The following is a 21,515-nucleotide window of genomic DNA, read 5'->3' as shown; positions in this document are numbered from 1 at the left end:
TCATGATTATCTCAAAAGGCTAAAGTTGAATTAAAAAACTATAAATTCAGTTTGATTGGGAGAAAAGCAATGCTTCGCAATACAATTCAATGAATGTTTGTGTGTTTAGTTACATATGTATGTACATATGTATATACATATGCTTACAAATATACACCCCAAGGAAATTGCACCCCTCCAATCTTATCAATAATAATTTGTTTAAGAATATGTGTACATATTTATGTACGTTTAGATTTCTAACTAAACAAGAATAAAACAGGATTACGCTATCAATATTAGTGTTTACATACATACATATGTATGTAAAATTTACGTTCACACGGCGCAGTGAAAGGGCCGAAAAGAACAAACTTCTCAAGCTGCATACACACAAGCGTACTTATAAATATACATATGTCCATATGTATCAAAACTCAAAGCTAAATAAAATCCCAAAGCCACACTTAAGCTCGTCGAGCTTAGGCTCTGAGTGCGTACCTCAGTCTGACTCGGTTGGCGTTTGGAGGTGGAGGTTGTATGGTAGCGCTTTTAAAACGCGTCGGCAATTATTTGCGGAAACTGTGATTGGCTTACAAAAATATTCAATAAAATTTAATGAGATGTATTTATAATAAACTTATTATCGGAATCAGACATATAAACAGTTTTGTGTAAAAGTGTGAGGCTTTACATAAGTGAAATAAGGAAAAAATGTTTTTCCCCGTAGTGCCAATGTTTAGGCTTATCAAGCTGAGTATTGGCATCTGCGTTGCTCTTTACGTATTTGCCATAAATGCTGGTAGGTATCCAGTTCGACAATATCATTAGCAAAGATGTTCGCTATACATATGTACATACACAGTATACAGTAATCCAGATAGGCAAAACAAAAAATGTAAATACCCTGCAAACCATTTTTACAGAGTATTCTGAATTGTAGAGAAATTTTAAAGAATTCGTAAAGATCTCCTCCGATTTTTTGCCGAATTTTCTAAAATGAAATAAACTGTGCATACTTCGATTGTTTTGAGAAAGTGCGGAAGAAAATCGTAAAGATTCCAATATTTTCTTTCCGATTTTTTGCCGAATTTTCTAAGATGAAATGTACTGTGCACACTTCGATTCTTTTAGGAAATTTCGAAATAAAATCAATAACGTAATTATAATAATGTCACAATCGACATTGAAAATATAAACAAATTCTGACGCCCAAAAAAAATATACATCTTTTTGCGGTTTTGTGCTATAAACGCGTTTATTTATAAGAACCGAAAATTAAAAAAATAAGAACAAGCCAACAAGGTAAGTTTGATATTGCGATTATTGGGGAATTGATAACCTTCTCATTTTTTTTTTAAGTCGGTTAAAAATTTAGTTTACGTGTCTCGGCCTGTTTTTGCGTAATTTTAGCGTACCTACGCGTAATATGTATGCAGCTAAATAAGATTACTTTGTTCACAGACTCCTGTGTGCCTGCAGATGGGAATGCTAAGCTGGACAACACTGAAGCTATCATTAAAGGATTTTTCAACTCTACAAAGGACCTTCACGGAATTGTCGAGGACATGAGTCCAAACTTAATAGAATTATAAATTTATTAAATTTAACTTTTTTTCTAATTTTTACATTCAAAGCAAATATCAACCTTAAACATGTTGTATTTACCTTCTTTATACCATGAAATAGTTAGCTTTTACTACAATTTTAAATACTTACCTTTTGAACGCTTAAAATTTATATTTATCAGTTTATTGTACATTTACTTACCTTAAACCTTGAAAACTATTCTGAATTCTGAATTCTTTTGTAGCTAACATTAAGCTGCCTCATAGGCAACAAGCATTTTATAATTATTTGGTCGCTATCGTCGCAAACAGCCGGATAGTAATTGAAATCCCGCTCTCATACATTTCATATAGTATATAAACCGAATAAACTGTAGCGATTAATTTCCAAAAATTTCCGTGTTTAATTTCTTTCAGAAGGTTGGCAAAATATTCTTTAAGAAATCTATTCTAACTTTTCTTCAGAATGCTGAAAAAATATTCTTAGAGACATCTTTTAGAATTTTCCTTTAGAAATTGAACAAAATATATTTAAAGAAATCCTTTAGAATTTTCATTCAGAAATTTAACAAAATATTCCTAAAGAAATCTTTTAGAATTTTAGTTAAAAAGTCCTATAGATATTTCTTTACGAGTTCGTGTCAACCCCTTCATACGATTTTCTTTGAAAATTCGTAAAGAAATCATTACAGAATTCGAAACACATTTCCGAGTTTCTTTAAAATTTCGTTAAGATTTCGGGAACTTTGGTTTGCAGGGTATGCTTATTTGACAATTTATTTGAATGTATTGGTTGATATTTTTTCACAGTTGTCGTTTTCTTTAACCCAAATGAAATGAATTTCAATATTTTCTTATAGTGAAAACTATTTTCAAGTAACATAAAACAAAACAACGAGAAAAACAAAATTCCAAGCAAATCAGGCTTGCAGCGTAATCGATTATAACCGGATGCAGTTCCTACATAAGACATATCGTGTTCCGAATACAACTTTGAGTGAATAACGGTGGGCTGACTTTGGAAAATGGTCCCATAAATTAGGGGGTAAAACAAGTATTACTTAACTTAAAGGTAGAACTCTCTAATTTTCAAATATACAACTCTTATAGTGGAGACCTCCAAAGTTTTAATGAAATATGTACACAAAGTTATATATTGACGTTCGAACAAATTTGTATGTATTTGTATAAAATGTATATACACATATTCTTACATACATCTTTATCAAAATATTCAGAATGACGAAATGAATTGGTTCAGTCGTGTCTGTTTGTAAACAGCCTAACTCGAACAAAATTTATGTAGATATTTTAACGAAAGTCGGTGCCGAAGTTGCCTTTGGTATAATTTAGGTTAGTATTAAATTTTTGCGAAACCTGTCAATAACCACGACCACCTCCCATGTAGTAATCAACAATATTTTTGTTTTATTATATTTTTTACGAATTTCGCTGTCAAAATTTACATTTCAAATATATCAACAAACATTTGTGTGTACTTTTGCACCAGTCATTGCCTATGGGTTAATGACAAAAGAATCCTATACATGCACAATATTTCATGTATTAATTTTCAAATAAGCATCCCCGCAAACATATTCTGAGCGTTCAGAATATATGAGTCCGAAAGGTGTCCTAGGTAGGTAAGAAATATGAGTTTCAAAAACAAAAAATTTTTTACTCTTATATGAATCTTTTAGGATTCATATATGAGCCAAGTTATGAGCCAGCACCTTGTGCCAATATAAAAACAATAAAGATTTGAAATTTATATCTAAACTTGTTTATACAGAAATTGAAAATAATTAGAAAACAAAAAATGAACAAAATTTAGCTTCAGCTGCTGCTATTGAATGCATGTTGGAATGTGTATATGCATGTAAGTATGTATGTATGTTATTTGCAAGGACTTTTTGCGGAATGCCTTTGCAAATATAGTGAGTTGAATAAGACTCAAAGAGCAATCTAAAATAAGAGTCTGAATGTAGCAATTTATGAGGCCGATAAGGGTCTCAAAAAGAGTCATATATGAGGCCAAAACTTGTTTTAAAAGAGTCCAAAATGAGCCGTATATGAGGCCAATAAGAGTCCAATATGACTCATATTGAGGCTCATTTGATGTATGAATTTAAGCTCATATAAGTCGACATTCGTAGGAAGGGAAACACACTCATATCGGACTCTTAAATGAGCTCATTATGAGCGTAATAGCTCCGAAATAGAACTCCTTAAAGACTCATTTATGACTCCAAATGTTTGCTGGGATATTGTCAATGGCTGGTTTACTGTATACTGTGTGTACATACATACATGTTATGTGGCATCTTATATGTATTTATGTATGGATGTATGTACACAAGTGTTCAACTTGTTTACTTGTGCATTTAACTTGTTTACTCTAGTGATTCGTATGAGATTTATCAATTAATTTGTTTGAATAAATATTATGTCGCTATTATCATAATATTTATGAAAGAGAGTACCCGGTTGGCTGATTGGCTATCTGAAAAGAGAACTGGCAAGGCGGCCTCTAAATCGTTTTAAAGAACTTGGCACAAGTTAATACTTTGCTAATACATACATACATACTTCAGCCTGGAGCGTTGTGGGTCATCTGCCCATAGGAATTGCAAGTTTGGTAGCAGGTCCATAAATACCGGCACCTGCTCTGTTCTTCATCATTGAGCCGTGTCGTGAGTCGTATTTGCAGCTCTCTTGTGTCCTAGAAGTGACTCTAGAACAGCGGTTTAGTAAGTGAAACAGTGATGGAGAGACCTTCCAATATTTGCAGTTTGTATGACCGTTTTTGCAGGGTTTTCTGCCAATAATAATACAGGGACGATAATGAGGCAAAACTTCTTTATCATCATTGAGTTCAACAAAACAAGAGGCTCAACGCAATAACAACCGGCGGTTTCTGAGAGCACTCTTCAACAAACCCACATGTCCCAGCAGTGAAACCACATTATCCGCTCATTAAGTACCGTAGCCAAGTAGGCAGTCTCAGCGAACCCGAAAGAACAACTGGGGCAATGAGAAATGTCACGCCGCTGCAGAGAAAACAGATACAGTCTACAGGGCCACGCTGTGATGGAGCTCAACACGAAAAATGTGTGATCGATATAGGGAGCTGAAAGGGGAAGCGTGACATATTTTTTATAAAGAAAGGAGAGAGGCTGAAATACGTGAGTGTAAACATTTTAAAATGGGGACCGACAGGAAAAACGACCGAAAATTTTAGCAGAAAGTTAGGCGGCTTACGAAAGGTTTCAAAACCAAGGTAAACTCCTATAAAAACGCGTCCGACGATCTAGTCACCGATGTGCAAAACATATTTACTTCCATCCTGTGGAATTGTAACAGCACTGACCTCTGCGGAGGCGTTAAACCCAAGCTCCCAGTCCAAGAATTCATAGTCGACTAAAGCGAGGTATGATTGGAAATTTTGACGGCTGAAAAACCACAAAGCTGCTAGAGCTGAAGGCCTCTCAGCGGAGCTACTCAAATACGGTGGCGAGAATTGATAAAATTGGTTCTACAAAAGCCACAAATTTCCATATATCTTCTTATGTAGCGTATTGTGCGAATGGCTAAAGCCCAAAGAAGTGACTGAGCCTTATCAGTGCCGCTTTAAACATGGTAAATCTACCGTATTCAAGGTATTCACAATACATCAAATCTTGTAAAAGATCCGCGAGAAGAGCAATGACAATCTTCATGTCCTTGTCTGTTTAAAAGCCGCCTTCGCTGGCACGAAAAGGAGTTGCCTATAAGCCGCATTATCTTTGATAGATGATGCTGCACAATATCACTAGCTCCGTCAGAATTGTGAAGAACTTCACAGATCCATTCAATATCAAACGAGGTTTCAGCCAGGGTCGGTCCGTATCATGGGACTTCATTAATCTGATGCTGTAAAAGATAATACTAGATGCATAACTTAAGCGCTCTTTTACAGTTTCTATAAGAGCGCATAACTTCAAGTTGGATATGGAAGCAAGACTATTAAGTTTGGTGGCAAACGAGGACAAGCACTGAATCAAGAATCGGCCCCTCGGCAGTCACGTCACTGTTGACAGCTATAGTTTCGAATAAGTTGAGGACTCCGTTTAATTGGGGCATTAACACCGATAATATTTTCGGCCTCGAAATACAACCCAGAATCACGCTTGTCAACAAGTGATAATGTGAACCGAATAGGCAACGGAGAAGTAAAGTCTTCTCTCGACTTATAAAGCCCCACTCTTTATAAGAAGCTCCGGAAGATTTACGGGCATATGTGTCGAAGAATAACGCAGAGAATGGAGCCTTACAACAACATAGACATAGGATTAAAATTCAATAGTTTCAAATTTTCAATGAAAAAAATTAAGAGCTTCCAAATATCGCAGAACAGTCTCGAGTGTATGGATGTATTAATTTTTTAATGACCTACATATATGAAGCTGTTACGGTTTAATTTTTTTTTAGCGATATCTATAACAATTGTTATTTTTTATTTTCATTTTTTCATCAAAAATCATAGGAGTATTCTCGAAGTGCAAAGCACTTGAACGGTGCACGGATTGCATGGTGAAAACCGGTTTTCCTATGGGACAGCTTTCCAAACCGTGAAATTCGTGCACCGTTCAAAGTCTTTTAGTACTTCGAGAACGCAAATAAAACTTATTCCATGAGCGTTGTTTTTCTCTATAATAAAAATTAATTTGGGATTTCTATTTCTTGTTGTGGCAGATCGAGAAATTTAAAACGCCACACCCCTTTTCTAACAAGTTTCTAGTGGTAAATATTTTTTGCTAAACTAGTTAAAAGTGTTGAGTGGATATGTTGGAGGGTGCTACAAAACAAGTATTTGAAAAGCGGTGTAGAGTTTGAGTTTTTCGAATTCCCAAAAAAATACCAAACATATACAATTTTTATTTCTGTGAGATAAAAAACGGTCAGGAAATTCGATCAAATAAATAAAACTTAACAAATAACCATTATTTTTTATGAAGAAAGTAAAACTCAAAAGATCATAATTTTTCTTCACCAAAGTCATAAAATAGTAATTATTTTTCCTAAAAAATAACAACTCACAAAAGAAAATTATTTCCGAGCGAAAAAAAAACACTCGAAAAATGCACCGAATATGCAAATGCAAAAGCATATGCACAAGATCTTGAACAGCCCTAATGATTTTTTCTGATCGAAGAAATAAATAATTAGTTCAGAGTAAATAAATAAAACTAAATATAATTCATATGTATCTCTGAACAATTCAATAAAATACAGTAATTTATTATTGTTATTGATCGCAAATTTGAATACGTTAAAATAATGAATACAAATAATTATTTTTGATAAAACGCCCTGATTAAAATACTGGTTCTGTAATATCGTAAGAATCGACAAAATGCTCCAGCCCAGTAAATATTCAACGTGGATCCCGCTGGTGGTACCAGAAGAAGACGGAGACCTGCTCTGCGTTGGAAAGATTCTTGGCATAGAAGAGAAACGGTTGGCATGCTTTATTGAATTCGACCAAAATTGGTTAGGCGGTTACAGCGCCAAAAAAAGATAAGATTAAAAAAAAACGGAAAATTGCAGTTCAGCTCAAGCCCTGTGGAAGCCAAAAGACCCAGAACCCTAGCTCTCCGAGCGACCCGGACGGTAAAACCGGCCCATTAAAAAGATTTTTGTTTTATATACGAGACACATCCGGAAAGTACGATTACTAGGGTTCTCCCGGAAGTTTCAACTGTTTTTTAACATGCTGGTAACACCGCCGTGTATTCTGACTCCTTCCCTGTGTTTAAAACTCTTGATCCAGGAGCATCTCTTGCGATCCAACCTTAGCCAAAGGCGAACCTCGCATTCCCCTGATCTGGCGCCTTCAGCTTACCATCTGTTCACTTCTCTGAAGGTTCACATGGGCGGAAAAGATTTTCAACGGAAGAGGAGGTGAAGATAGAGTAGTCTGCTAAGGAGCGATGGCGACTATGATCAGGAATAACTTGCATATATGCACAAATAATATACCATACCATACAATTTTTTTCTACATAAATAAATTTTTGTGAAGCCTACATATGTACATTGAGTAAACTTACTTTCTAGACGTGCCTCGTACTATGGGAATATTTTTGTAGTAAATCTTACCAGTTTTAATTTGAATATTTATATATATATTTCTTTCAGTTTTCGTCAGCTATGGTGTGTGCGATACACCTTACGGATTGAAAGGTCATTGCGTGCCTTTATCAGAGTGTCCGACGCTCTATGTCTTAGTCACTAGTAACAATTTAAACGAACAAGTAATTCAATTCCTTCGTCAAAGTTACTGTGGCTTTGATACTAATGCAACTGTGGGACAGGATAAAACACGCGTAGGTGCTAATGCAGTTGTCGAATTTTATAATCTAGGCTCAGATTGTTAAATTAACAGTATGTATTAATTATTTTAGGTTTGCTGTTTAGATAATCCGAATGCAGAGAAACCTCAAGAAGAATCGGGCAAAATTCTGCCTTCCAAAGGAGCTTGTGGACTCACTTTCAATACACGGATTTTTGGCGGCGTTGATACAGAACTGGGCGATTATCCATGGTCAGCATTGATAAAGTATCAAAGACGTGAGTATATTAAATTTTCAGTTCAAAATAGCAAATTAATTAAAAAAATAGAGGTTTTGTTCTGACTTTTTGCTCAGGTGCGAGGTCCTATATATGTACATATATATGCACATACCGTTAGCAGAGTGAAAAGTTGGCAAGTTCACTTTTAATGAAAACTCATATTTGTAGTGAGGCAGCAAGAGAATTTAAAAAAGCATTGTTTCGAAAAGGATTAAGGCACTTTTTATCGTTTATATTAAATGAAAGGCAAATTTGCCAAGTCCAAAAAAAGGCACCGAAAATCCGATAAGGCCAAATAATACGAAATCTTTTAATAAGGAATGAATCCTTCTGATTTGTATTGCGTTTTACGAAATGCTTGAAGAAAATTGCCATAAGAAGTTTTTCCCTCTCCAGTAAAATTAAAAAAAAAAATGGACTTAGCAACTTTGCACTCTAAGCTAGCGATATGTACTTATGTATGTATTTATGCATGTACTTACATACATATGTATACCAGTTGTACAAATGTGCCAACGTAGGGGACAAGGTTGTTAGCTTGCTGGGTCGAAGAAGGTGAAGAAAGAATTATTTAGTCTTCGTAGTCCGATTTTAAGCAAGCAAGCCATAAGAAGCGTGCAGCCTCGATAGGGACGGTCCACAGGGACAAAGGCGTTAGTGTTGTCTGGTTTTACGGGCATACGAAGAGATGTTTCGAGACATGAGGTGTCTCTCCGCATGCCCGACACTCATTTGGCACATCTGCGTTTAATCTGCTCTGGTATGAGTTTAACCTGCTGCAGTAGCCAGAGCGAAGTTGCGCTATTGTGGTTCTTGTCTCCCGAGGCAGATGAGCTCCGTCTCGTCGATTTTTGGGCGGCTGTGTGCCTAGAACGGCATTCACAGGTCTGGAGTCTACATAACTCGGGACTGACTCCCTGTGAAAACCGCTCAAGNCTCTTGATCCAGGAGCATCTCTTGCGATCCAACCTTAGCCAAAGGCGAACCTCGCATTCCCCTGATCTGGCGCCTTCAGCTTACCATCTGTTCACTTCTCTGAAGGTTCACATGGGCGGAAAAGATTTTCAACGGAAGAGGAGGTGAAGATAGAGTAGTCTGCTAAGGAGCGATGGCGACTATGATCAGGAATAACTTGCATATATGCACAAATAATATACCATACCATACAATTTTTTTCTACATAAATAAATTTTTGTGAAGCCTACATATGTACATTGAGTAAACTTACTTTCTAGACGTGCCTCGTACTATGGGAATATTTTTGTAGTAAATCTTACCAGTTTTAATTTGAATATTTATATATATATTTCTTTCAGTTTTCGTCAGCTATGGTGTGTGCGATACACCTTACGGATTGAAAGGTCATTGCGTGCCTTTATCAGAGTGTCCGACGCTCTATGTCTTAGTCACTAGTAACAATTTAAACGAACAAGTAATTCAATTCCTTCGTCAAAGTTACTGTGGCTTTGATACTAATGCAACTGTGGGACAGGATAAAACACGCGTAGGTGCTAATGCAGTTGTCGAATTTTATAATCTAGGCTCAGATTGTTAAATTAACAGTATGTATTAATTATTTTAGGTTTGCTGTTTAGATAATCCGAATGCAGAGAAACCTCAAGAAGAATCGGGCAAAATTCTGCCTTCCAAAGGAGCTTGTGGACTCACTTTCAATACACGGATTTTTGGCGGCGTTGATACAGAACTGGGCGATTATCCATGGTCAGCATTGATAAAGTATCAAAGACGTGAGTATATTAAATTTTCAGTTCAAAATAGCAAATTAATTAAAAAAATAGAGGTTTTGTTCTGACTTTTTGCTCAGGTGCGAGGTCCTATATATGTACATATATATGCACATACCGTTAGCAGAGTGAAAAGTTGGCAAGTTCACTTTTAATGAAAACTCATATTTGTAGTGAGGCAGCAAGAGAATTTAAAAAAGCATTGTTTCGAAAAGGATTAAGGCACTTTTTATCGTTTATATTAAATGAAAGGCAAATTTGCCAAGTCCAAAAAAAGGCACCGAAAATCCGATAAGGCCAAATAATACGAAATCTTTTAATAAGGAATGAATCCTTCTGATTTGTATTGCGTTTTACGAAATGCTTGAAGAAAATTGCCATAAGAAGTTTTTCCCTCTCCAGTAAAATTAAAAAAAAAAATGGACTTAGCAACTTTGCACTCTAAGCTAGCGATATGTACTTATGTATGTATTTATGCATGTACTTACATACATATGTATACCAGTTGTACAAATGTGCCAACGTAGGGGACAAGGTTGTTAGCTTGCTGGGTCGAAGAAGGTGAAGAAAGAATTATTTAGTCTTCGTAGTCCGATTTTAAGCAAGCAAGCCATAAGAAGCGTGCAGCCTCGATAGGGACGGTCCACAGGGACAAAGGCGTTAGTGTTGTCTGGTTTTACGGGCATACGAAGAGATGTTTCGAGACATGAGGTGTCTCTCCGCATGCCCGACACTCATTTGGCACATCTGCGTTTAATCTGCTCTGGTATGAGTTTAACCTGCTGCAGTAGCCAGAGCGAAGTTGCGCTATTGTGGTTCTTGTCTCCCGAGGCAGATGAGCTCCGTCTCGTCGATTTTTGGGCGGCTGTGTGCCTAGAACGGCATTCACAGGTCTGGAGTCTACATAACTCGGGACTGACTCCCTGTGAAAACCGCTCAAGACCTATCGATAAGCTGACGGGTCCAGAGGTTGTTTGATGAACCTCTGGACTTCGTCCGTCAGTTCGTAGAGATGTCTCCTGACGTGGCTAGGCGAGGGCTCTTCTGCAAGCAGTTGTCTTGTTGGGTGGCCACGTCTGTGGCTCCCAACAAGAAACTGCTTGAATAGTATTGTGTTATGCTCCTTTATCGAGAGCATTTGCGCCTCATCGTGCAGGTGGTGTTCTGCGTCGTCTACAGCTTCATCCACTGCGTCCTCCTAGTCCCCGGTGACCACACTGGTGCTGCGTAATCCCAAAACTCCCGGCTTATAGCCTTGTATATTGCCAGCAACGTTTCTTTGTCTTTGCCCCAAGTACTGTCGGCTAGCGACTTGGGGACCTTGTTGCGCCTCTGTACTTTGTTGACAATAGCGGGTGCGTGTGCAGAGAAGGCTGTCGAATGTTACTTCGAGTATTTCGACGTGAATTCCCACCGGTAGCCTGACCTCCTGCGTCCAGGTGGTAAACAAGGTCGCAGAGGATTTTGTAGGGGAGAGGGTTAGGCTCCTTGCAGTGAAGAATAGAGAAAGCTGGGAGAGATACCCGATTACTTTCGAACACAAGTCATCAATTCCATTCCCAATTCGAGCAATCATCGACGTAAGAGACAATCGAGACTCCCTCTAGTGGTTGAGGGAGCTTTGAAATGTAAAAGTTAAACAGTAGTGGGGAAAGGACATCACAGGTTCCACAAACCCCCTGTTTTATTTTTCTGAACATTACCGACGAGTGTCGACCACTCAGATAATTCGCCGACCACCGTTTGAGCCTCTGTGGGAGAGGAGGCCTCTATATCTTCTAGTAGTGTGGAGTGGCTGACGGTGCCAAACGCCTTTGACAGGTCCAACGCTACTAGAATAGTCCTCTTACAGGGACGGTTGCGGTTAAGGCCACGTGTTATCTGAGTGTTTATGACGTTAAGTGCTGTTGTTGTACTGTGCACTGAAGTCTGCAGTGTCTATTCACCTTTAGAGCAAGCGGCTCACTATATAAACGTGCATTCGGTCGAAAAACTACCCACTGTAGCTGGATGGCATATTCGGCAATCGACTCTCACACCTGTTCTCTGTTAGCATTCTTCAACAAACCGGCTTATGTGAGCAATGAAATCACATTTCCCAGTCATCACGTACCTGCGCCGAAGAAGAGGTCAGATTTAAACGGGCCCGAAAAAAGAACTGATACGATGTGAAATGTCAAGCAACTGCAGAGAAAAAATGAGCCCTTTCGAGATCGTGTGCAACGCGCCCTATATGGTACCAATAGAGAGAGATCTGAAGAGGAAAGAGAGACGTATTTTCTGACTGGCGGAAATATGCAAGTGCGAACACAACTACGGCGACCTGGCGACTGATGTCTAGAACGTACTCATAGTGAATCCGAGCCCTGTCATTGATGACGGAATTCATTACCCACCACCCGACTATGAAGAGGTAATATCGCCGACGGCCAGCCAACTACGACAATAATGAGTTGATAAGGAAGGTATTAAATCTTGTGCAGAATATGGTCGGATAAAATGTGGCCCGCCATCTGCGTCAACTGCCGCGGTATCAGCCTTCTTAATATGATCTTGTAAGTTCTTATCAAGGGTATTAGGTGAAAGGTTAGACCTTGTAAATCCAAAATAGACCAATAATTCGCCATATGTCAATTCTTGGCGAAGACCCGCGTGGAGAGAGTAGTATAAGTCACTCTTCATGCTTTATAGGCAACATACACAGTGCGTCTGACTCGCGAGTCATTTGTATACGTGTTGACTCCCCTTGAATCATTCAGAGTCATGCCAGGAGTCATGTCGGTGTAACTAACATATATTTATTTTCACAAACATATCCAAACCGACTCACGGGTCAGACGCATGGTGTATGCCGCCTATTAGGAATGAAAAATGAAGACATATGATGGGACGGCCTCTTGGAGGGATCAAGAGAAAGGTTTTGCTGCACGTTTAAAAGGTCATAAAGTACGGCAGTATCAACAACTCAATTCCTACGGTGATGGTGATGGTAATATCTTAGATGGTCTCTGCCTTCCTAATGTCCACATGAACTTCAGCTATGTTGTTATGTGTCCACTGTTGTTGTAACTTCATAAAAATTGCGAATGGCTTGTCAGTCCTTGGTCAGATATAAGTAGATTTCGTCGTCTTTTCGGTTACATAAGTAAACCTGACTGACGTGAAATCCCTATCTGTTCTTAATAATAATAATAATAATAATAATAATAATAATAATAATAATAATAACAATAATAATAATAATAATAATAATAATAATAATAATAATAATAAGCGATAGCATACTATTTATTCGATTATTCTATTTAACTGAATGGCACATTTTTTTTAGTTTATATAGTAGATGAACTGAGCGTTAAAAACATGCCGACAATCTTTTCATCATTCCATATTTCTCTTATCTTCCTATAGCTTACAACGCCACAGCACTTAACTGCGCCGGCGTGCTCATCAACCGTCGATACGTGCTCAGTGCAGCACACTGTCTGAGAAACCCCAGCATACCGACTACATGGAAACTCGATAGTGTACGCCTCGGCGAATGGAACATCAGCTCTAATCCCGATTGCATACAAACTGCCGACGGGCATAGCAGGTGCGCAGATCCATATGTGGAGGTAAAGATTGAACGCATCATCATACATGACAAGTATATACCACACTCACAATCCGAATTCTATGACATTGCACTGATACGATTGGTAGAGAGTGTGAGCTACTCGGACATGATACGTCCCATCTGTCTGCCAACAACAAACGAATTACGACAGTTGACATTCGAAAATGAATATGCCGACGTGGCTGGTTGGGGCCGTACGGAAGTTAGCGCATACAGCACAGTAAAGAAGAAAATCTCGCTATTAATTTGGCATACGGATGCGTGTGTGGCGAAATTCGAAGCTATCAATATTCCAGTTAATCGAACGCTGCAATTGTGCGCAGGTGGGCAACCGCTGCAGGATACATGCCAAGGTGATTCTGGTGCGCCGCTGACAATGCGTGGTCGAGATATGGATGCGCCATATTTTGTAGTCGGCATTGTGTCATTCGGTATGCAGCCATGCGGTTTGGAGTCTTGGCCGGGCATTTATACGCGCGTAACGCACTATATTGATTGGATAGTAAAAAATTTGGAGGACTGACCTGAGTGTGCTGGGTGGATGTGTGTGAGTGTGTGCAGTGGAAAAATGTAAATAGTTGTATAAATTAATTATATAGTTTAAAACAGTACTAAATTATTGTTTAACGAAAATATTGAATTTATTTCACGTTATACATAGCTCAAGTTAAAGTAATAGAAGTGGCTGGAGAATTTCAAATAGTTTTTTCCATTATTTTTTAATTACTTAAGATAATTTTTACAAATAGCGTAGCAAGTTTTCTTTAGTTAGTGTTATGACATAAATATATTAAATATGCATTATAATTACGAAATACTTTTCGTTTTTCGGGTTAAATCAAATTGATAACGACTTGAACTGTTTAACGTTTTTTATTTCTTTTTTTAACGAATTTTGCAGAAAGCAATTTTCTTTGGTATGTTTTTATTTATACATAGATTCAATTGCTAAACGATTTTTAGCTTGCTTAAAAATATTTACCTTCGATAAATCTTGTTGAATTTTAGACTTAGATCGTGGCAAAATCAGGGATATTTTTTTTTTAATGAATTTATGTTTATAACTGATTTTTAATGCTGAAGGTAGAGCATATCCAATAAAAGATGACGGGAGGAGTCGCCGAAAATCGAAGCGTGGGGCATTCTAACAGCAGCGATAAGAAGACCCACGACAGTCGGGTCTACGTAACCGGAACGACCCAGATTTATATCTGGCCAAGNATCGCCGAAAATCGAAGCGTGGGGCATTCTAACAGCAGCGATAAGAAGTACCGAATGTTTTAATTTTAAAATATTTGGAAATTTTAAAATGTTTATATACTTGAACTGCGTTTTGAAAAACATTAATATTTATGTTGTATAATACTATGCAGTCACGCATACATGTGCAATATTAATATTCTAAATAATTAATTTATTAAAACGAAAACAAGCAACAAAGCCTAAATTGAGACGCACATACAACTGATCAAGGAATACCAAATTTTTAAACCTATGATTCAGCAAAAATTAAAACTCGAACCGACGTTTAATAATTTACTTAGAAATTTCGCAAAACAGTGCATCACCTACTAATGATTACAGCCCATTTTGTGTATTTTATTTTGAGTTACATCTCGACTAAAAGTGCGACTACTAATTACTTTCTAAATTTTATAGCATAATTTTTTTCTGTTTAATTGCTCAAATTTTAATATTCCCTTAGCCGATATATTTTATTTTTAATTGCTTATATTCTTTTTATTTTATTTCTACTCATGCATATAATTGTTTAAGTATAGCTTTAGTCGAGATTCTAATTTTTCAAAAACTTGTGAACAATATCATCGAATTCGCTTTTGATTGAGTATTACTTCTTATAATTTAGACAAACTCACATAGACATGCACATGTAAGAGTGTGTGAGAATCTGAATTAAATAAATTAGTCATTTAATACTTTCCACAAAAAAAATTATTAGAGCTCGTATATATGTGCGGATATGAAGTGGCAACGCCTAAACGAAAATGTAACAATAGCACATCTGTGCATTTCCTTACAGTGAATATTGCGAGCAATCAGCAAGCACAATTCAATAGGCAAAACTTACTAAAATATAATTAATTAAAGAACTTGATACATTTTCCATTTTACAAAAAGCGCATGCCACTCATAAGTGTGGTTTTTCTATGCTTCTCCATGCTCCGCATCATCTTTCCCCACTGAAATCTTACGTTCTGCATTTAATGCTAATAATTTCGATTTAAATGTGTCTAAGAGGCCTGCTAATGTTAAACAGAAGCCACGGCTAGCAGGTACAAGTGGAAAATCGGGAGGCGCGTGTGCAACTTCAATGGTTTCAGAGATCTCTGAAAAACATAATAAGGTAATAAATATATATTGAAGGCCGAACGTTTGCTTACCGGTAGTCAAATTCGATTGCTTAGGCTCATGCAGCTCTTTCTCAGATGCACAGTTTGTAGTAGCCTCATCGTTTTGTTTATTTGCCGCTAATTTAGATAATTCCATCCAGCCTTTAATGCGCTCATACATTTGAAAACCAAATTGTTTCCAATGTTCATAGACCTCACGGCGAAATAGTTTTGGTGGCTGTTGCAAAAGTTTCGTAGACGACTGTACCATTTTGATAACAACCATTTCATTATACATGCGTGAGTTTTCGCTACCTTGTTGTGAGCCTACATTGAAAGAGAGAATATTTACATGCATTGTTCACACTTTGATCAAAAACTGTCGCTACCTTTTTGTTTCTCATAACCAGCCTCGTTGAAATATGGTTCAGGTACCAGTATCAAGCCTTGTATGGACACAATCACTTGTAGTAGGGTGCTATTAGGAGTCCATACTTCTGAATCGCGTCCAGGCCATGTGCCCAGCAAAGATACACAAACTTTTCCGTCTTCGTATAGATTAGGGTTTAAGCGATCTGAACAATAACTGATGTAATGGCACAATGGTGGCCTTTTTGGATATTCCCGGCCAAGTTGAATATCGAAGAAGAACAAACCATCTTCATAAGGAGTATTTTCCGGTCCCTCTATCATGACGCTCAGAAGGTCCATTCTATCTTCAAAAACTCTATGAACAGTGCACGTAAAAGTTTAAAATCTTGATAGCTATCAATAATAATTCAATATCCGACTTACTTAACCCATACGCCGGAGGGCAGCGAATTCTTTAACATACGGTGTTCGCGTTGTACTGCTTTATAATATTGCTGAGTATTATTAGGGTGGAAAATTGTCAATTGAAATTTATGTGTGGACGGTGCTTGGGGCAAAACTTGGAAACATTCTGATGTCACATTGATATCGAAACTTAGTTCAACCGGTGAACTGACGACGGACGAGTGCGATTCTATTGCAGTATCTATAGTTTCAATGGTTGCATTCGATTTCGACAAGTCTAGTGGTTGCTCCTCCCTCATATTTATACTATCTTCTTCATTGCACTTCGTTGCATTCGATTTTGATAAGTCTAGCGGTTGCTCGTCTCTCATATTTATACTATCTTCTTCGATGCACTTAGTTGATTTTTCCTTGCCCAATTCCATTACTTCTACATGCGACGATTCCTCTGCGCCATCGAAAGTGAAAACTTCGCTCAAATTGAAATTGTCGCCTTTGTAGTATTTCTCGCGAATATTTTGTATGCATTTAACTAACTGTTCTTTTAGCAGCGCACATAGGCGCACACAGTCCATTTCAGGTGCAGCATCTTCATTAAATTCGATGCTGCTACAAGATATCGACTTTTGATCATCAATAACTTTCACTATTGACCCATTCGCGTCAGCATATGTAAGATCCGAGTAGCTGGCATAACTGGTTGAACTGCCATCACAATTCTCATTACGGGAATAATTACCAGAGTCATCCTTAAATTAGTAGATAATGTGCTGTAATAAGATGAAAAATATTAAGTGCTAAGTATTCATGTTTTTACCTGCGAGGTCCCTTTCGTTGATTTAAGTTGACAAGTTTTTTCAAATGCCTTTTCAATGTTCAACATTGCAGAATTTAGCAGTTGATTATTCTCGGCAATGTTTTGTTGTAGCGCCAATGTGTTGCCACCACGCGTCAATACCGCTGCTGCTATTGTACTACTGTCCGCTTTTATGCTATGGTTAACAGTTTCCGCCACTTCGTCGGAACCAAGAGCAGCCACCGTTGCAGCTCCATTTGATGTTAACTGCTTAGTCCCAGGTTTTTCCGGAGTATTGTGTGCGGATGCCGCTAAAGTTGCAGTAGCAACCGATGTAGCAGACTTTAATCTGAGCACAGGCATTATCATAGAGTGACTGGCATTGGTTGAGGAACCAGTACTTGTCCCATGAACATTAACAGCTGATGAATGCGACTTGAAAGGCGTCGACGAGATGTTGAAAAGAATTTTTGGTGCATATTCTTTGGATGTGTTGGTCGTCGTTGCGCTGGTATTGCCACTAATGCTTGTGCTGCCAATGATAGCAGATGCCTCGTTTGGAAGCGTCTTTTGTGCACTATCCAATGAAACAACTGCTTGATAATGCGACTGTTGATGTTGATGAACGTGTACAACATTTGCCGATGGTTGGGTATTAGTTTGTTTTGCGTTTGGTGAGGTGGCTTGCACATAACTAANCTTGAAAGCGTCTTTTGTGCACTATCCAATGAAGCAACTGCTTGATAATGCGACTGTTGATGTTGATGAACATGTACAACATTTGCCGATGATTGGGTATTAGTTTGTTTTGCGTTTGGTGAGGTGGCTTGCACATAACTAAATAGGCGATTTTTTCGATCCTGTGCTCGTTCTGCAAACGATTGATTTCCACCTTTTCTAACGCGCTCAATTAGACCCTTTTATAGATAAAAATATATTATCAAATTTTCATAATTTTACTTTAGATGTACTGTATGAATTACCATGAAGTTATCTTCATGAAAAAAGTCGGTGCTCAGTAAACGATCTAAGTAACGACAACCTTTATAAACGTTCAGCAAATTACGCATCACCTTAATATACAAAACAAAATATGATTACTTTATTTAAAGTTAAACTAAAAAAATACCTACATCGGCATTCTGTAAATTTGGACTCATATTAAAAATTTCTTCTAAACGCGCAATAGCAACACGCGTGCGCTCAATGTTCGTTATAATGTGCGATTCTTCCAGCGCCATCATGGGTGTACTGCCACCCAATTCGCTATTTTCCGACTCGGTTTCCCACGAATCCTCAGATTCATGTCCCCAGTCAGCGTGATTGTATTGACCAACTTCGAACAAATCTTGTGGCCAGCACATGCTTATGTGTCCATCCACCCACCATACCTTTGCTCGACCATCAATGTAATTATCTATAATTTGACCGGCGGTGCAGGTTGTGTCTTCTCCAACAAAGTTTGCGACGCGTATAACCATAGTGCCAGGTCGGTATTGAAAATCCGGATGATCTTTTAAATCGTAAACACTTACTTCGGATTCGCCATTGTAAGTGGGTCTAAAAAAAAGTTCAAATGAATACCGCTAGCTAATGTATGAACAAAACTTTTGAATACCACCAACCTCGGTTCATCGGCTGATGTATAAGTCGTAAACCACTTTACAACCGCTGTGCGACCTAAGTGATCAACCTTTTGTATAACACCATAATCACGATACGTCATATCACTATCCTCTTTCCCGGATACAACGAAATCACCAGGAAAGAACTCCTAAATATAGAATTATGTAAATATATATACATATGTGCATGCATAACAAATTTTAAGATTCACAAACATGATTATCCAAATTATGTATGGGGTACAANAACAACGAAATCACCAGGAAAGAACTCCTAAATATAGAATTATGTAAATACATATACATACATATGTGCATGCATAATAAATTTTAAGATTCACAAACATGATTATCCAAATTATGTATGGGGTACAATTGAGTAGATGGTACGCCAGCCTCTTCGGTGCCATCTTGCCAAACCACAGTGGCAGTGCTGTAAACCAGAAGTGCTTCAGTAACTAACTCATCGCCATCCTTTGGCTGAAATTCTGGATTCAGTAAAGAAATTGAACGTTTCGCTGGTGTTCTACTTTTCTTCTTTAAGAGGTGGCGCTTGCTATGTTTCGGACTGTGCATAGGTGAAGGGCTTGAACAGGTAGTAGTGCTGATCCCATCCTCATAGAAATCGTCGTTGGAGTAATCTCCGTCGCCATCATCCTCTTCATCTTCGTCATCTGTTACCCATTCGGGCTCCACACTGGACTTTGAAGTTTTTTTCATTTGTATATTTGAAGCACCATGTTCAACTGGATTTTCATGTGCACTCGCTTTATCTTTAATATTAGCGTTGCTAAGTTTCTCTGTTTTCAAGATAGACTTTTTGGGTTTTGTCGTTTTTGAATCAGCCTCAATTAAGCTAGATTTCTTTTTTGTTTTCTCGTTGTGGTGTGAGCTATTATTGCTAGCAATATTTTGACTGCCCGAATTTACAATCGCACCTTGATTTTCGTTCTTTTGACTTTGCGCTAGCGCTACTTTAAATTTGCTGGCTGAAAACGTGTAGAATTTATTATAAAACAATAAATAAGCGGATAATTACACAACAAACCTTGCTCTTTTTCCCACTGTGACTTTTTTACATAGTTATCAAGATTGGAAAATTTTAAGTAGTTACGGTCACTTATCTGCAGCATACACGACTCGAATAGGTTTAAACGCTTTAAACGTTTCAAGTCTTCGCCGCTAACACAGGAATTTGGTTGCTCCAGAAGGCTGGTGTCGATGCTGTCTTCCTCAGAGAGAGCTTTACATTGCCAGTGAACCCATACCGACTCAGTTTCAATAGATTCGATTGTATACTGCGCAAATATACGGTTTGATACAAAATTTAATCAATCATAAAACGGGAAGTTTTAAATTTCATACTAACTCTTCCTTTTAATGGTTTTCCTTTTTTGTTTTTGGGTATAGGTATATTTGGTGTTAACAATTTTACACTATCTAAAGATGGTAAACGTCCTACTATAGCATTGCCCGGGTAGAACACATGTGGATTATAGATCCCGTGGGTATTGCGCGAATTGTAATCCGAAAAACCATAAAAGTCATGTGACGATATTTCAATGCGTGCGCCAGTGTTTGATCTAATAAATAAAATATCTAAAAATTATACCATAGCAAATTTAGATTATAGAATAGTTATTAACCTAAGCACCGCTTTTTCCTCCACATGTTTAGTGCTTCCAACCCAAGAATCTAGACATACCGCACTATCTCGCCAATTGTTTAATGACCGTAGCCTTTCGGTCATAACATTTTTTATGACATACTTCGTACCCAGAACTTTCACATCAGCGTGCATACTAATATCACGACAATACCCACGTTGTGTATCCTTGCCTGGCACTAAGCGGCGCACTACATCACCAGGCATTAATGTACGATCAGCTAGTGCAATCTTCGTTATATAAAATATAGTAGTTATATATATTTTTGTCAAAGCAAAGTAGTTGAAGACAATCAGAGGTCATGTAACGGTCAAAGGATATTACAAAAAAAAATTTAATGCATATACACATACTATTTGCATGTGCATTTGGCTGATATATACATATTTAGGTAGGCATTTATGTAAATATGCAAATGTTTAAGGCTTACAGTGCATTGAGTAATTACCTATTTACAAGTATCGCTGTTGTCTTTCTTATTCAAATCATAAATATGTTAATGCAACTTTTTGTACGCAAAACTTCAACTTACCGCTGCTTCTGGCTGCACTTCTTCTTTGCCTTCAGGGTACCATGCTACCCGCACTTCACCCTTCATTAATACATCGCTAAAATCGTCGTCCTCATCACCTGAATATGTCTCAGATGTTTCATAAATCAGTCCGAATTTGACGCGCCCTTTTTTATCAATACGAAATACTTCATCTTCAAAGAAGTATTGATTGTCCGCAGGTGAGCCGTGGCTAACACCACGCCCTTGCGGGTGACTTTTT

The 21,515-nt window shown here is 37.7% G+C and overlaps 2 protein-coding genes across 2 annotated transcripts; one reads left to right on the top strand and one right to left on the bottom strand.

The window, feature by feature from the left end:
• Window positions 1-460: 460 nt before the first annotated feature.
• Window positions 461-14,187, top strand: LOC108373580 (serine protease easter-like). The gene is made up of 4 exons (XM_017629492.1): window positions 461-781; window positions 7,728-7,915; window positions 7,994-8,159; window positions 13,319-14,187. Exons 1-4 carry the CDS (start codon window positions 694-696, stop codon window positions 14,047-14,049), a joined length of 1,173 nt encoding a protein of 390 aa, XP_017484981.1. The 5' UTR covers window positions 461-693; the 3' UTR covers window positions 14,050-14,187.
• Window positions 14,188-14,754: 567 nt separating this feature from the next.
• Window positions 14,755-21,511, bottom strand: LOC108373579 ((E3-independent) E2 ubiquitin-conjugating enzyme; the record flags this gene model as incomplete). The annotated part of the gene is made up of 14 exons (XM_017629490.1): window positions 14,755-15,874; window positions 15,929-16,204; window positions 16,267-16,604; window positions 16,673-17,403; window positions 17,472-18,006; window positions 18,150-18,367; window positions 18,434-18,523; window positions 18,584-19,010; window positions 19,076-19,224; window positions 19,421-20,064; window positions 20,124-20,373; window positions 20,445-20,658; window positions 20,722-20,972; window positions 21,275-21,511. Coding segments are annotated over 14 exons (4,542 nt in total), but the record flags the coding sequence as incomplete, so codon positions are not given.
• Window positions 21,512-21,515: the final 4 nt, after the last annotated feature.

This window comes from Rhagoletis zephyria, unplaced genomic scaffold (assembly GCF_001687245.7).
Source record: "Rhagoletis zephyria isolate East Lansing unplaced genomic scaffold, Rhagoletis_zephyria_1.1 Rzeph_scaffold_06828, whole genome shotgun sequence".
In the NCBI taxonomy this organism is placed as follows: domain Eukaryota; kingdom Metazoa; phylum Arthropoda; class Insecta; order Diptera; family Tephritidae; genus Rhagoletis; species Rhagoletis zephyria.
This window is presented reverse-complemented; position numbering and strand designations above follow the sequence as displayed.

Bases quoted from the DNA above. Each gene is read 5' to 3' on its own strand.
- LOC108373580 (XM_017629492.1), top strand. From the start codon at position 694: ATGTTTTTCCCCGTAGTGCCAATGTTTAGGCTTATCAAGCTGAGTATT. The intron at 782-7,727 runs GTAGGTATCCAG...TATTTCTTTCAG, and splicing joins CGTATTTGCCATAAATGCTG to TTTTCGTCAGCTATGGTGTG. The intron at 7,916-7,993 runs GTAGGTGCTAAT...TAATTATTTTAG, and splicing joins TGGGACAGGATAAAACACGC to GTTTGCTGTTTAGATAATCC.